Source organism: Scardinius erythrophthalmus (genome assembly GCF_964197995.2).
Source record: "Scardinius erythrophthalmus genome assembly, chromosome: 3".
Taxonomy (NCBI): Eukaryota; Metazoa; Chordata; class Actinopteri; order Cypriniformes; family Leuciscidae; genus Scardinius; species Scardinius erythrophthalmus.
In genome coordinates this window covers 56741882-56757104 of record NC_138223.1, presented here as the reverse complement: position 1 = coordinate 56757104, position 15223 = coordinate 56741882, and the positions used below count along the sequence as shown (strand labels likewise).

General features: G+C 41.8%; 1 protein-coding gene and 1 long non-coding RNA gene across 3 annotated transcripts in view; both read left to right on the top strand.

Moving 5' to 3' along the window:
- adgre5b.1 (adhesion G protein-coupled receptor E5b, duplicate 1) overlaps positions 1-15109 on the top strand; it is a 17158-nt gene extending 2049 nt beyond the window's left edge. Inside the window, exons 2-18 of one of the 2 annotated variants that reach the window (XM_081360052.1) lie at positions 7072-7143; positions 7298-7435; positions 7524-7655; positions 8587-8706; positions 8935-9018; positions 9102-9148; positions 9226-9315; positions 9412-9565; positions 9659-9775; positions 9859-10061; positions 11064-11234; positions 11329-11523; positions 11928-12145; positions 12231-12383; positions 12706-12877; positions 13094-13189; positions 13464-15109. In XM_081360052.1, the coding sequence (XP_081216178.1) occupies positions 7072-7143; positions 7298-7435; positions 7524-7655; positions 8587-8706; positions 8935-9018; positions 9102-9148; positions 9226-9315; positions 9412-9565; positions 9659-9775; positions 9859-10061; positions 11064-11234; positions 11329-11523; positions 11928-12145; positions 12231-12383; positions 12706-12877; positions 13094-13189; positions 13464-13508 (2207 nt within the window). In that variant the 3' untranslated portion in view covers positions 13509-15109. The remainder of the gene's footprint in view (positions 1-7071; positions 7144-7297; positions 7436-7523; positions 7656-8586; positions 8707-8934; positions 9019-9101; positions 9149-9225; positions 9316-9411; positions 9566-9658; positions 9776-9858; positions 10062-11063; positions 11235-11328; positions 11524-11927; positions 12146-12230; positions 12384-12705; positions 12878-13093; positions 13190-13463) is intronic. The other variant, XM_081360053.1, reaches the window with a different exon arrangement.
- LOC308687546 lies at positions 69-4895 on the top strand. The gene is made up of 3 exons (XR_014029752.1): positions 69-191; positions 1331-1443; positions 1788-4895. It is a non-coding gene; the product is annotated as an uncharacterized lncRNA (long non-coding RNA).
- Positions 15110-15223: the final 114 nt, after the last annotated feature.

Genomic DNA, 15223 nt, shown 5'->3' with positions numbered 1-15223 from the left:
ACTCTTGCCGTAGCATCTGGATCAGTTGCAGAGGTTTTGACAGTGATGCTGGAAGGCCTGCCATTGCAATGATAGTAGTGATGGGATAAACCATGTTTCTGAATGACAGACACTAGTGATGACATGTAGATGGAGAAGAGAAGCGGTCCCAGCACTGAGCCCTGAGGCACTCCAGTAGCGAGATGATAACAGTGATGGGATAAACCATGTTTCTGAATGACAGACACTAGTGATGACATGTAGATGGAGAAGAGAAGCGGTCCCAGCACTGAGCCCTGAGGCACTCCAGTAGCTAGATGATAACAGTGATGGGATAAACCATGTTTCTGAATGACAGATCTAGTGATGACATGTAGATGTAGAAGAGAAGCGGTCCCAGCACTGAGCCCTGAGGCACTCCAGTAGCTAGATGATAACAGTGATGGGATAAACCATGTTTCTGAATGACAGACACTAGTGATGACATGTAGATGGAGAAGAGAAGCGGTCCCAGCACTGAGCCCTGAGGCACTCCAGTAGCTAGATGATAACAGTGATGGGATAAACCATGTTTCTGAATGACAGATCCTAGTGATGACATGTAGATGGAGAAGAGAAGTGGTCCCAGCACTGAGCCCTGAGGCACTCCAGTAGCTAGATGATAACAGTGATGGGATAAACCATGTTTCTGAATGACAGACACTAGTGATGACATGTAGATGGAGAAGAGAAGCGGTCCCAGCACTGAGCCCTGAGGCACTCCAGTAGCTAGATGATAACAGTGATGGGATAAACCATGTTTCTGAATGACAGACACTAGTGATGACATGTAGATGGAGAAGAGAAGCGGTCCCAGCACTGAGCCCTGAGGCACTCCAGTAGCTAGATGATAACAGTGATGGGATAAACCATGTTTCTGAATGACAGATCCTAGTGATGACATGTAGATGGAGAAGAGAAGTGGTCCCAGCACTGAGCCCTGAGGCACTCCAGTAGCTAGATGATAACAGTGATGGGATAAACCATGTTCCTGAATGACAGATCCTAGTGATGACATGTAGATGGAGAAGAGAAGTGGTCCCAGCACTGAGCCCTGAGGCACTCCAGTAGCTAGATGATAACAGTGATGGGATAAACCATGTTTCTGAATGACAGACACTAGTGATGACATGTAGATGGAGAAGAGAAGCGGTCCCAGCACTGAGCCCTGAGGCACTCCAGTAGCTAGATGATAACAGTGATGGGATAAACCATGTTTCTGAATGACAGATCTAGTGATGACATGTAGATGGAGAAGAGAAGCGGTCCCAGCACTGAGCCCTGAGGTACTCCAGTAGCTAGATGATAACAGTGATGGGATAAACCATGTTTCTGAATGACAGATCCTAGTGATGACATGTAGATGGAGAAGAGAAGTGGTCCCAGCACTGAGCCCTGAGGCACTCCAGTAGCTAGATGATAACAGTGATGGGATAAACCATGTTTCTGAATGACAGACACTAGTGATGACATGTAGATGGAGAAGAGAAGCGGTCCCAGCACTGAGCCCTGAGGCACTCCAGTAGCTAGATGATAACAGTGATAGGATAAACCATGTTTCTGAATGACAGACACTAGTGATGACATGTAGATGGAGAAGAGAAGTGGTCCCAGCACTGAGCCCTGAGGCACTCCAGTAGCTAGATGATAACAGTGATGGGGATAAACCATGTTTCTGAATGACAGACACTACTGATGTCATGTAGATGGAGAAGGGAAGCGGTCCCAGCACTGAGCCCTGAGGCACTCCAGTAGCTAGATGATAACAGTGATGGGATAAACCATGTTCCTGAATGACAGATCTAGTGATGACATGTAGATGGAGAAGAGAAGCGGTCCCAGCACTGAGCCCTGAGGCACTCCAGTAGCTAGATGATAACAGTGATGGGATAAACCATGTTTCTGAATGACAGATCTAGTGATGACCTGTAGATGGAGAAGAGAAGCGGTCCCAGCACTGAGCCCTGAGGCACTCCAGTAGCTAGATGATAGCAGTGATGGGATAAACCATGTTCCTGAATGACAGATCTAGTGATGACATGTAGATGGAGAAGAGAAGCGGTCCCAGCACTGAGCCCTGAGGCACTCCAGTAGCTAGATGATAGCAGTGATGGGATAAACCATGTTCCTGAATGACAGACACTAGTGATGACATGTAGATGGAGAAGAGAAGCGGTCCCAGTACTGAGCCCTGAGGCACTCCAGTAGCTAGATGATAGCAGTGATGGGATAAACCATGTTCCTGAATGACAGACACTAGTGATGTCATGTAGATGGAGAAGAGAAGCGGTCCCAGCACTGAGCCCTGAGGCACTCCAGTAGCTAGATGATAACAGTGATAGGATAAACCATGTTCCTGAATGACAGATCTAGTGATGACATGTAGATGGAGAAGAGAAGTGGTCCCAGCACTGAGCCCTGAGGCACTCCAGTAGCTAGATGATAGCAGTGATGGGATAAACCATGTTCCTGAATGACAGATCTAGTGATGACATGTAGATGGAGAAGAGAAGCGGTCCCAGCACTGAGCCCTGAGGCACTCCAGTAGCTAGATGATAACAGTGATAGGATAAACCATGTTCCTGAATGACAGATCTAGTGATGACATGTAGATGGAGAAGAGAAGTGGTCCCAGCACTGAGTCCTGAGGCACTCCAGTAGCGAGATGATAACAGTGATGGGATAAACCATGTTCCTGAATGACAGATCTAGTGATGACATGTAGATGGAGAAGAGAAGTGGTCCCAGCACTGAGCCCTGAGGCACTCCAGTAGCTAGATGATAACAGTGATGGGATAAACCATGTTTCTGAATGACAGATCTAGTGATGACCTGTAGATGGAGAAGAGAAGCGGTCCCAGCACTGAGCCCTGAGGCACTCCAGTAGCTAGATGATAGCAGTGATGGGATAAACCATGTTCCTGAATGACAGATCTAGTGATGACATGTAGATGGAGAAGAGAAGCGGTCCCAGCACTGAGCCCTGAGGCACTCCAGTAGCTAGATGATAGCAGTGATGGGATAAACCATGTTCCTGAATGACAGACACTAGTGATGACATGTAGATGGAGAAGAGAAGCGGTCCCAGTACTGAGCCCTGAGGCACTCCAGTAGCTAGATGATAGCAGTGATGGGATAAACCATGTTCCTGAATGACAGACACTAGTGATGTCATGTAGATGGAGAAGAGAAGCGGTCCCAGCACTGAGCCCTGAGGCACTCCAGTAGCTAGATGATAACAGTGATAGGATAAACCATGTTCCTGAATGACAGATCTAGTGATGACATGTAGATGGAGAAGAGAAGTGGTCCCAGCACTGAGCCCTGAGGCACTCCAGTAGCTAGATGATAGCAGTGATGGGATAAACCATGTTCCTGAATGACAGATCTAGTGATGACATGTAGATGGAGAAGAGAAGCGGTCCCAGCACTGAGCCCTGAGGCACTCCAGTAGCTAGATGATAACAGTGATGGGATAAACCATGTTTCTGAATGACAGACACTAGTGATGACATGTAGATGGAGAAGAGAAGCGGTCCCAGCACTGAGCCCTGAGGCACTCCAGTAGCTAGATGATAACAGTGATGGGATAAACCATGTTCCTGAATGACAGACACTAGTGATGACATGTAGATAGAGAAGAGAAGCGGTCCCAGCACTGAGCCCTGAGGCACTCCAGTAGCTAGATGATAACAGTGATGGGATAAACCATGTTCCTGAATGACAGATCTAGTGATGACATGTAGATGTAGAAGAGAAGCGGTCCCAGCACTGAGCCCTGAGGCACTCCAGTAGCTAGATGATAACAGTGATGGGATAAACCATGTTCCTGAATGACAGATCTAGTGATGACATGTAGATGGAGAAGAGAAGCGGTCCCAGCACTGAGCCCTGAGGCACTCCAGTAGCTAGATGATAACAGTGATGGGATAAACCATGTTCCTGAATGACAGATCTAGTGATGACATGTAGATGTAGAAGAGAAGCGGTCCCAGCACTGAGCCCTGAGGCACTCCAGTAGCTAGATGATAACAGTGATGGGATAAACCATGTTCCTGAATGACAGATCTAGTGATGACATGTAGATGGAGAAGAGAAGCGGTCCCAGCACTGAGCCCTGAGGCACTCCAGTAGCTAGATGATAACAGTGATGGGATAAACCATGTTCCTGAATGACAGATCCTAGTGATGTCATGTAGATGTAGAAGAGAAGCGGTCCCAGCACTGAGCCCTGAGGCACTCCAGTAGCTAGATGATAACAGTGATGGGATAAGCCATGTTTCTGAATGACAGATCTAGTGATGACATGTAGATGTAGAAGAGAAGCGGTCCCAGCACTGAGCCCTGAGGCACTCCAGTAGCTAGATGATAACAGTGATGGGATAAACCATGTTTCTGAATGACAGATCTAGTGATGACATGTAGATGGAGAAGAGAAGCGGTCCCAGCACTGAGCCCTGAGGCACTCCAGTAGCGAGATGATGGGTCTTAGACACCTCACCCCTCCACGACACCCTGAAGGACCTACCTGGTTACACAAATGCCACCTTAGTTTTTCACTACATGTTTTGGTTCTACAGACACATACACACATGACTGTAACACGTCTGACAGCTTAAGGAACATCTGATGATTTGAACATGTCATTACTTTTATTAGTATGAAACCTCAGTACACCACCTCTGAAAAAAGCAGCCAGACATCTCAAGGGTACATCACCATACAGTATGTAAATTACATATTTCACCACCAACAGTCAAACTGAAACCTAGATATGGAAGTGAAGGCACACAACCACTAAATACTTTATAAGGTCATGAACTCGTTTTTGTTTTGTTTAGTAGGTTTAGACATTTGATTTTAGACCAAACCAAACCAAAAAAAAAGAAGAAGAAAAAAGCATGACTTGAGTGTGAGTGCTGGGTGGAAAGTTATGCGTTGCATCTGTCACTCTGCGTTCACCTAAAAAAACCCCAGCAGAACTGAAAATGGTGTGAAGTGCGTGCTCTCTCGTCTTGCAGATGTACAGATTATTCTGAGAGTTTTGAGTAAGGAGCTGCTGGTTTAGTCCGTAGAACCGCTTGACACATCAGCCACAGCTCTCACAGCGCATCGAACAGGGCATCTTTGGCGTCTGTGGTTTCCTGAACACATATACAATTGGATAGTGTTGCTTGTATGTGTGAAAGTGTTCTTTGTACACAATGTTCTGTTTGTATGCATGTAGTGTTAATTTTGTCTGCTATTTTTAAATGTATTATAGGCTGTGTATAATATAAATTAACACTCTCTACATTATGTAAACTGTTAAACAACAAACTTCTCTCAAAAATGAAAACGGTGAAATTCCTAATATTAATTCTGATAACTTCAATGAAATTCCAAATGTTTTTCCTATTAAAACAACAGCAAAATTGACAAATAAAAGACAAACAATAGTCAAGATCCATGTTTGGACTTATTACAATACAGTTCATCACTGAGAAGGTTTGATCACAGATTTAGTCGCACAAACAGCACAAGTGGCTCGAGACAGAACAGACTGACTGAACGACACTTTCATTTAAGCAGGATAGGTCGCTGAACTCCGGCTTACATGTTTGTCCTTGTCATCAGTGCTTCTTCCGCAGTGTAGAGAAAAGTGCACTCACTTAACCTATGGCGGAGTAGAGAAAGTGCGTGTGCATGGTTGCTAGGTTGCAAATATTAAGTAAAACACTGGGCAGAAAATGTATCCTGTTACAGTTTTTTTTACACACTAAAAGCGGTACTTGAGGCTCACTCAGTGAAACCATTTACTCATGTACCTAATCTTCAAATCGCAAGCATGAAAGCTCATAGAAGCTTATTAAAAACAGTTTTGTCTCCTCTTTTTATTTGATAAAAACAGAGATTTTGGTAAAGCTTAATTTTTTTTACTACATTTTAGTCTTATCTTTTTTCCGTCAATGATATTACATGTTGATATAGTCAAAGTTATCGTTTAATGACGTTGGTGCCGTCTCGTCATCGTCTCGTCTTAGTCATGGAAAAAAAGGATCGTTGACGAACATTTATCATCATTGATCATCCAAGAACTGCAGGTGGTCGAAGGGAACCGCTTCACTGCAAAGTTGTGCAACACTCATGTCCTATTACACTCAAATCTAGGGATGCACGATATATCAACCACCATATCAGTATCGGCTGATATATGTTCAGTTTTAATGTTATCGTTATCGGCCCAATAAAAAAATTTGGCCGATATATTAAAGCCGATAAATAATGAATTATTTCCTTCAGCTGAGACACTTCAGATGCGCACTGTTCAACATGATGGTTCTGAATTACTTGAAATATGATTGAAATCACTTCAAAAAGGAAAAATATGGTTAAGTGCAAAGCAAGTCTGTCAAATAAGCTACATAAAATTATGAGAAGAACATAATTGTGTACTAGGGTCACGGCTTTTAATGGTGAGACTTTTGTTTTTTTAATCAGGTTCTCAAAAATTATTTAAAAGAATTGGATTTAGATTTATCGGCCAATATATCGGTTATCGGCTTTCAAATACAAAGGGTTATCGGTATCGGCCAAAATTTTAATATTGGGGTGCATCTCTACTTGAATCTACAGTCACTGCAAAATAAACAGATTTTATTGAGCTTACATTCTGAATTGAACTAATGATGAATTGAACAATGGTATGAAAAGGTCTTTCTGTTGAGTTCTTGCGGGCTGCATGCAAAAACAAACAAACTAATGTAGTGTAGTGTAGACTCAAATAAATGACTTTTACGAGTAGGTTCTTTTAGAGAATCAAAGATTACAGTGCAATCAGTGTAGATCGATTCAAACGACTCTTACGAGCCAGATCACTTTATCAACCACTCAAAAATGTCATAATGCATACTGTAACACAACCTTAAAGAAATTAATTCTGCCCGATGTGACTGGAACTTAAGTTAGGTTTTAAGTTTAATTTGACTTGACAGAAGAGTTTTTCAGATGTATGTATGGATATATTTATGAATGTACAAAGATAATTCTACAGATCTTCTTTTTCTTCATCAGGTTTTTTCCTGCTGTCTAGTGAGTCTCATGGATGCGACGTTGGATTCACCACAAAAAGAGGGAAATGTGTCGGTAATGAGAATCTTGTGTGTTATAATACAATATGGTTTTGTCATGATGTGCATAATACACAGTTAATGCTCTGTATGTCACTCAGAAGAGGGAATTTGTGTAGTTTTTAAACTTTGTAATGATATTTCTTTCTTGATTCCTGCCTCTCTTACAGATGAAGATGAGTGTGAGACGAATCGGTGTGGCGAAAAGGCTCAGTGTGTCAATACAAATGGAAGTTACTACTGCACCTGTGATGAAGGATTTAAATCAACAACACCCAATTTGACAGCATCAACCGGACAGTGTGTGGGTACGAGTGGGGTTTATGGGATAAACTATGATTACTATGACTACTATGATTAAAACACTATGATTAATACCAACTGTTTCCCCAACAGATATCAATGAGTGTTTTGAGAAGACCTCTGCATGCTCAGATGGTCTGGTGTGTGTGAACACCATTGGCTCTTATAACTGCACGTGTCCTGAAGGATTTGATCGTAACACAAGTCTAGACTCATCATGTGAAGGTGAGCGGCCTCACTCGTATTGCTTTCCATTGACTGTTAATCAAACCAAAGAACTTCAGTTTCAGAAATTACTTTTTTTATGAATGGTCAATATGTGCCTTCCAGAACAAATGTTTGGCTTTCATTATTTCGACATTTACAGTGACAGTTGGTTAAAATGGTTTACAGAGAGCAGAGAGCGTTCTCAGAACATTCGGTTAAAGTTATGAACAAACATTCTTCCAGTGTCGTTAATAAAACATTCATCATCTAATCATTAACTATACATCGTTCGCGGAACTATCTGACCTGAAACGGTTAAATGTATCATTTTTTTAAATGTCGCTACTTGTTTCGGAATGTTCAGAGAAGATTTAAAAGTAACGTTTGCAAAATGATCAAATGGAACCAAACAAGATCTATGTGATGCATTTATAAATTTTAAGAATATCATTAAATGAAACATGAAACACTGAAGCATATGAGGACGTTCACAGGATCAGTTATGTGGCTCTGTGTGGAATGCAACATCATACTTGCCACATGATTTCACTGTGACTTTGCATGCAGGTACGGTTCGTGTATCATCTAGGAAAACATTGCATTTGCATTTCATGGAAATTGCATCATATAAAGATTGCCATCACCTCTGGGTCATTTGTCACATCGGAAATGGATTAAGTCGAGTTGCATTGTGACATAAAGTGTCTCTTGCCATTTTTGGCACTTCTTTACAAATGTATTGGGTTTATCTGGGTTTCCTATACAAAAAGAAAGTAGATATGCTACACAAATAGGATGAGTTGCTATTTATAATAATTCAGCAGCTGAACTGATAAAACATCTGTCATTAACCTCTGTCATCTCACTTCTTTATGTGTGAATGTTCCCCTTGTGCTTGTGTCTAAATGAAACCCTCGTCTCTGTGTGTGTGTGTGTGTGCTCGCTGTAGATGTGGATGAGTGTGTGTCCTCAGTGTGTGGAGTTCACAGCAGTTGCACTAACACACCTGGCAGTTTCTCCTGCATCTGTTCTCCCGGGTTTGAAAAGCGTGATAACGGCACCTGTACAGGTGAGCGTCAGTGTGCTGATGCTGCTAATGACACTGACAGTGTGTTTGAGTGATGAGCACATTAAACATCATAACATGCCGTGTGTGTCTGCTGTCTTAACATCAAAACGATTGCAGTATTATTAAATAAAGATGCTATTAAAGGAATCTGCATTCATGTGACTGACAGTCTTCTCTCTCTCTCTCTCTCTCTCTCTCTCTCTCTCTCTCTCTCTCTCTCTCTCACAGACATCGATGAGTGTAAAAAAGATCCAGATGTTTGCAGCACAAACGCAGTGTGCAGAAATCACCCAGGCGGCCACACCTGCATCGGTGAGCGATCAAGTAGATTGCACTTTAAAAAAATAAATGTGCTAGTTTAAGTGTGATTAATTGTGTTGTGTTTATGTGTGCAGAGATGGACTGTAACGTGTTTAAAATGGAGTCTGATGTCGGGGAAAAGGTAGAATTTCTGTCTCCTTGTGATTATTTTCATTAGTATTTTATCAGATGGCGTATAAACGGTGTGTGTTCTCCTAGCTGAAGGATCTACTGGCGCTGTTGAGGGACAGCTGTGAGTCTCTGAATGATACAGCGGGAGGCCGTCATACCGGAGAACAGTTACTGGAGGTGAAACTGCAGCTTCCTCTTGTTTCTTCTGCATTTCTGGTGTTGAAATCGTGGTAACTTGATGATAGAGCTGAATATTCCTCTGTTTGACTCCAGATCCTGTTCACTTCCACTGATGATCTGCTGTCGGATGGGAACATCGCTGACTGCGAGACGCTGAGTCGGTTTCTGGACACGGTGGAGAACAGCATGCGTCTGATCGGACCTCAGCTTAAAGCGCCTGTGACCAGGATGGAGACGCACAACACCTGTGAGACACAAACATTAATTCATGAAATGTGCCGTGTGTTTAATTAAGATGGTTTAATTAAGCAGCTGTTCTGTATGATCATGTGAATCACAGTTGCTGAGGTTTTAGTCACACGGAATCAGACTCCGCCCAGTGGGCGTGTCACTCTGAGCACAGACTCCGCCCTCTTCAACACCAGCTGGGAAACAGTTGTGGGGAAATCATATCCAGGTACAAATACACCTATGCACATATATGTACTTATGAAAAGATGAGCACATTCAAGACCTGATGTAAATGTTGTTTACCTTTAGGTTTTGCGTTTGTGGCGCTGGTCAGTTATAAAGATATGGACTCATCCAGCGATCATTTTCACGCGATGAGCAGAGAGAGATCAGACGATAGAGAAAGAAACATCACTTATCAGCTCAACTCGAAGGTGGTGACGGCCGTCGTCAGTAATCCAGACACCAAACAGCTGTCTGAGCCGGTGACGCTCATCTTTACACACAAGCAGGTGAAGATAACGACATATCTGCTCACTCACGAACACCGAGATCTCACTGGAGACACACACACGCACAAACTAAATGGTTTTATTTTGGGTGTTCTGTGTGATTACAAGGCCATTGCTGTGTGGTTATTGCAAGTTGCAAGTGTGTTACTGAATCTTAGTGCTGCATTTGATACTATCGACCACAACATTCTTTTGAATGGACTTGAAAATTGACATTAGTGGAAGTGCACTGGCATGTTTCATATCATACTTATCTGACCATTATTTACCACTTACAGTACTAAAACATTTACCATTATTACCACAAGTTTGTAGCAGTAAATGAAGATAAATGTTATATCGATCACAAGTTCAGTATGGCGTACCACAAGGCTCAGTACTAGGACCGCTGCTTTTCACTCTGTACACGCTACCCTTGGGAGATATCATTAGGAAGTATGATGTTTTAGTTTTCACTGTTACGCTATGTTACTAGGGCATTGCTATGTGGTTGCTAGGGCATTGCTAGGCAAGCCAATAAAGCACAATCCTATGTTACTAATGTTCTGATCTGGTGCTGAGATATAGCTTTTTTATCATTGCTGGAGTGATCTAAATGGTTGGTTTGGCAAACATTTGCCAGCATGATATATAAGAACTGGATGCCTTTCTGAATGAATGAAAAGAGTTGACAATCACACTGAATGTTTATACGTCGTGTGTAAATTAACAAAAACACACAAGAGAGTTTTCTTTAATACAGAACTGCACTAAATTTTCTAAAACCAATGTTTCTAAAAACAGTTAGTGGTTTCAAGAATGTAATAGGTTTCAATAGACTTGCAATTGATAATCATGGTCTTTGTGGTGAAGCTGTTTGACCAAAGATTTTTTTCTGTTTAAGCTAGTGATAAAGATAGGAGAGAAACTCCAGCATCCCACCAGACGCTCGTGCGGATAATCAGACGTTCATGTTTTTATTACTTCTTCTAAACTGTCAATCACTTCTTCTCACTTCTCCAGGAGAGGGCGGAGTCTGAGGGCGTGGCTTACACTTGTGTGTACTGGAATGAGGCTGAGGGGGCGTGGTCTGGGCAGGGCTGTGAGGAGGCGTGGTCTAACAGCACTCATACAGCGTGTTCCTGCTCTCATCTCAGCAGTTTCGCTGTGCTGATGGCCCTTTATCCCATACAGGTACATCTGTGAACCAGAAAAAAATGAGATTTTACATATTTAATTCAGATTTAAGATGAAATAATGATTTTTTTTTCCTCTTCCTCTCCTCCAGGACTCGTTTGAGCTGGTGTTGATCACGCGTGTGGGTTTAGTTCTGTCTCTGCTCTGTTTATTTCTCTGTATCCTGACGTTCCGGTTCTGTCGCTCCATCCAAGGGACCCGAAACAGCATTCATCTTCATCTGAGTGTGTGCCTCTTCATCGCAGACCTCATCTTCCTCTGCGGGATCTCCAGTACTCATAATAAGGTGTGTGTCTTGTATCTCCTGTATATGGGAGCTTTGAAGTCTAAAAGTTAAGTTGAACACAGTAAAAAAAATTGTGCTCACTCAACTTAACTTTTTGAGTTGTCTTTATGCACAGATTTAGTTACGTTGTAATTACCTAGAACATTACATATTTTCAAATTGACAAATTTAGTTACTTGAACTCACTTGAATTTACTTTTTGAAAGTAAAGTGAACTTACTTTTTGTGGCAATTTTACATTTTGCTTTGAAACCAAATCTTCTGCCATCGTCTTGTCAGTCAACTCATCATCACACGGTAAATTGAGTCTGACTCCTGCTGCGACTCGTTCGTCTCCCGCTGCCTTGAAGTCTAAAAGGTATCACAAGCAATTACGAAAACAAATTGTGTTTTCGCTCTCTCAGGTTGGGTGTGCGATTGTGGCGGGGCTGCTTCATTTCTTCTTCTTGTCTGCGTTCTGCTGGATGCTGCTGGAGGGGGTTCAGCTCTACCGGATGGTTGTGCTGGTGTTTCACACCACATTAAAACATCTCTACATGTATGCGGTGGGATACGGAGTCCCTCTCGTCATCGTCATCATCTCCGCCATCTCTTATTCGCGGGGATACGGCACCGATCGACAGTGAGCACTGTTTGTGCATTTATAGCATCCATATGAGCGATTGCTTTCCAGCTGTTTTAATGGTTATTTTGTGTTTGTGCTCCAGCTGTTGGCTCGCTCTTGAATTTATGTGGAGCTTCTTCGCGCCCGTCTGCATCATCGTCGTCCTCAACAGCTTTTTTTTCATCATCACTGTGTGGAAACTGGCCGAAAAGTTCTCCAGCCTCAACCCGGACCTCTCCAAACTCCGCAACATCAGGTGTGTGTGTGTGTTTATTTCTCAAAGTTGTCGTTCACACAAAATGTCATCAATTACTCGCCCTCATGTCATTCCAAACCAGTAAGACTTTGTTTCATCTTCGGAACACAAAATTAAGATATATTAATAAAATCTGAGAGATTCCTCTTCATTCATTGGACGTCTGTTCACCCAAAACTCAAAACGTTCATAATGAGATGAGAGCTTGAAAGTCTTATGGGTTTGGAACGACATGAGGGTTAAGTAAACGATGACATAACTTCCACTTTTGGGTGAACGATCTAAATAGATTGTCAAGTTCTAATCGATTCCTGACTTTCAGGGGTTTCACAGTGACCGCAGTGGCTCAGTTGTGTGTTCTTGGAGGGATGTGGGTTTTCGGCTGCTTTCTCTTCCAGGAGGAAGGAACTCAGGTTGTGTTGTACCTCTTCACCATCCTCAACAGTCTCCAGGGGGCGCTCATCTTCATCATGCACTGCCTGCTGTCCAAACAGGTACACACACACACACACACACACACACACACACACACACACACACACACCAAAAACGGAAACACAGTATGGTCTAGATTCAAGCTAAATTTGAAAGATCCAATCAACTCAATCAAACAGACAGAATTTTGAGCATTTGACTGTAATCTGGAGAATGAACCTCATTGGTTCTTGCAGTGTGTGTTTAACGTGTTTTGTTTTTAATGCCCCCTTCAGGTCAGAGAGGAGTATTACAAGCTGATTAGCAGGATCTGCTCAGATAAGGAGAAGAAATATTCAGATTTCAGCACCAATCAGTCCAGCAACAGTCAGGTAAATTGGCTTCATCGTTGATACTGAAATCAATCTTGTCTCGTGTAATCGCTCAATCAGTGTTTCAACCATGGAAATATGTCAGTAAAACAGCTTTTAAAGTCACGTAACGTTACATTTACCTCAGGAAAGCAATTCAATGTGCATAAACTTGTGAGTCAGGTTGAAAAAATTGCATTTTGACAAATATATTTATCTATATATTGTGTAATGTAATTTCAGTGCATCACTAGATAGTGGTTCAGCTTCTAAATGTGTCCTCTGACCTTTACAGCGACATCTGCGGAGCGATCAGAGCACAGCAGAGTCAAAGATATAGAGCGCCTGTCGCGTCCTGGAGAATCTCTAGTGACGTTTGACCTTTAAAGACACATGGGAACGCAACTTCTCACAGAGCACATGGGACAGCTTTCCACTGAGAAGATCTTAAACTGCTTTCTTTCTTTCTGTTAAGCAAGAATATTTCAGGTGCGGGCTCGTCACACTGGAGGCGGATTTGAAACATATCAACAGCTAAATTAATAAAATGTGTAGGTCCGTTTTCTTCTTCTAATGGACTTTGGAGACACTTTAGCTGTTCTTTGTCGTGCCTTTAGTGGAAAACGTCAGCTTTCATCTGCTTATATAAGAACATTTGTGAACGTGATATTTGAAGAACTAGTCTCCAGTCTGCCTTAAGAAAGAGCCTTAATCTGAATCCTTAATCTATTATTAATCACAGATGCAGGTTCATGTGATCTGCACTTACACGCCACTTTACGTCCTTAAGCTGTTGGGAAATTTGACCTCTATTTATGTGGGAAACAGGTGAGGTACTTTAGATTAATTAAGCTAATTTAACAGAGCCGATGTTGCATTGCACAGAGCAGGTCTTAATTAATTTCACAAAGACTTATCCTCTTAAAAATCCAAGAAATACTAGTCCCGAAACTACTATCATGAAGACCGTAGAGATTTAAGCACAAGCATGCATGCACCTTTAATTTGTTGCGCTAATTGCACTGGCTCAGGCCGTTGTTTCACATTTGAAAAAGAAACAGAAGAGACACAACAACAACAGATGCTAACACTGACATGCTTTTCTGTGCGGGGGTTAAGAGATTCAGCCAACTCCATAGTTTAAAGACTTTTTAATGAGTATAAGATGACACATGCATCGACCGCCAGTGTTCACGCGCGCCATGAAGTGTGGTATAATTTGAAAGGCTAAGCGTTTGTGCCAAAACTAACGTATACTTAAGGCTTTAGTGTCCTCATTTTAAGAACAAAGTGATTTTGAAAGAAGATCAAGCTAATGCCAAAGTTTTAAAACTCTTGCTTCTGCAACACAAATGTTTTTTTTGTTTTTTAAGCTATCCATTGTATGTGAAATGACGATATTTGATAGAAACAAATGTTTTATTTTCCACAATGGATATTATTTTGTATCTTTAGAAGAAAAAGCTGTTATTTTTTTTTAAAGTTGATTTGTAATGCTCAGTCTACAACTATACTTGATTTCTGATTGTAACGTTACTGTACGTTTCGTGTATTATTGGATTTCCGTGTCTGAATCAGTTCAGATTGTGATTCAGATTCAGATGTGGTACTGCCATGTTTTTTTTTTTTTAAATAAATATTTAATAATCGCTAAAAGAAGCTGTGGCAGAGTTTTGTGTTCACATGAGGTCAATGTGGCAATTATCCCATAAACATACACTTTTATTCTATAATCACACACACTGATCTGCACATTACAGTAAAAGTACTTGCCCCAATAAAACCTCACACATTTTTACACCTTGAGTTTTATCTCTTCCCAGTAGATATCTTACCTTACATGGTGACTCAAATGCTCTGCAAGAACAGTGATGTAATGGATCATTAATAACAATGTGTGAAAGGAAAGCCATGGCTCTTGTTTAAATAAAACCCATTAAGCAATTAAAATATGGTGAAAGTGATTGGTTCTTATGGAAACTCAAAAGTGCTGCGTAACACAAGAATGAACCTCACTGGTTCTTGCAGAAGCTCAAACTTGCTACGTAACACGAG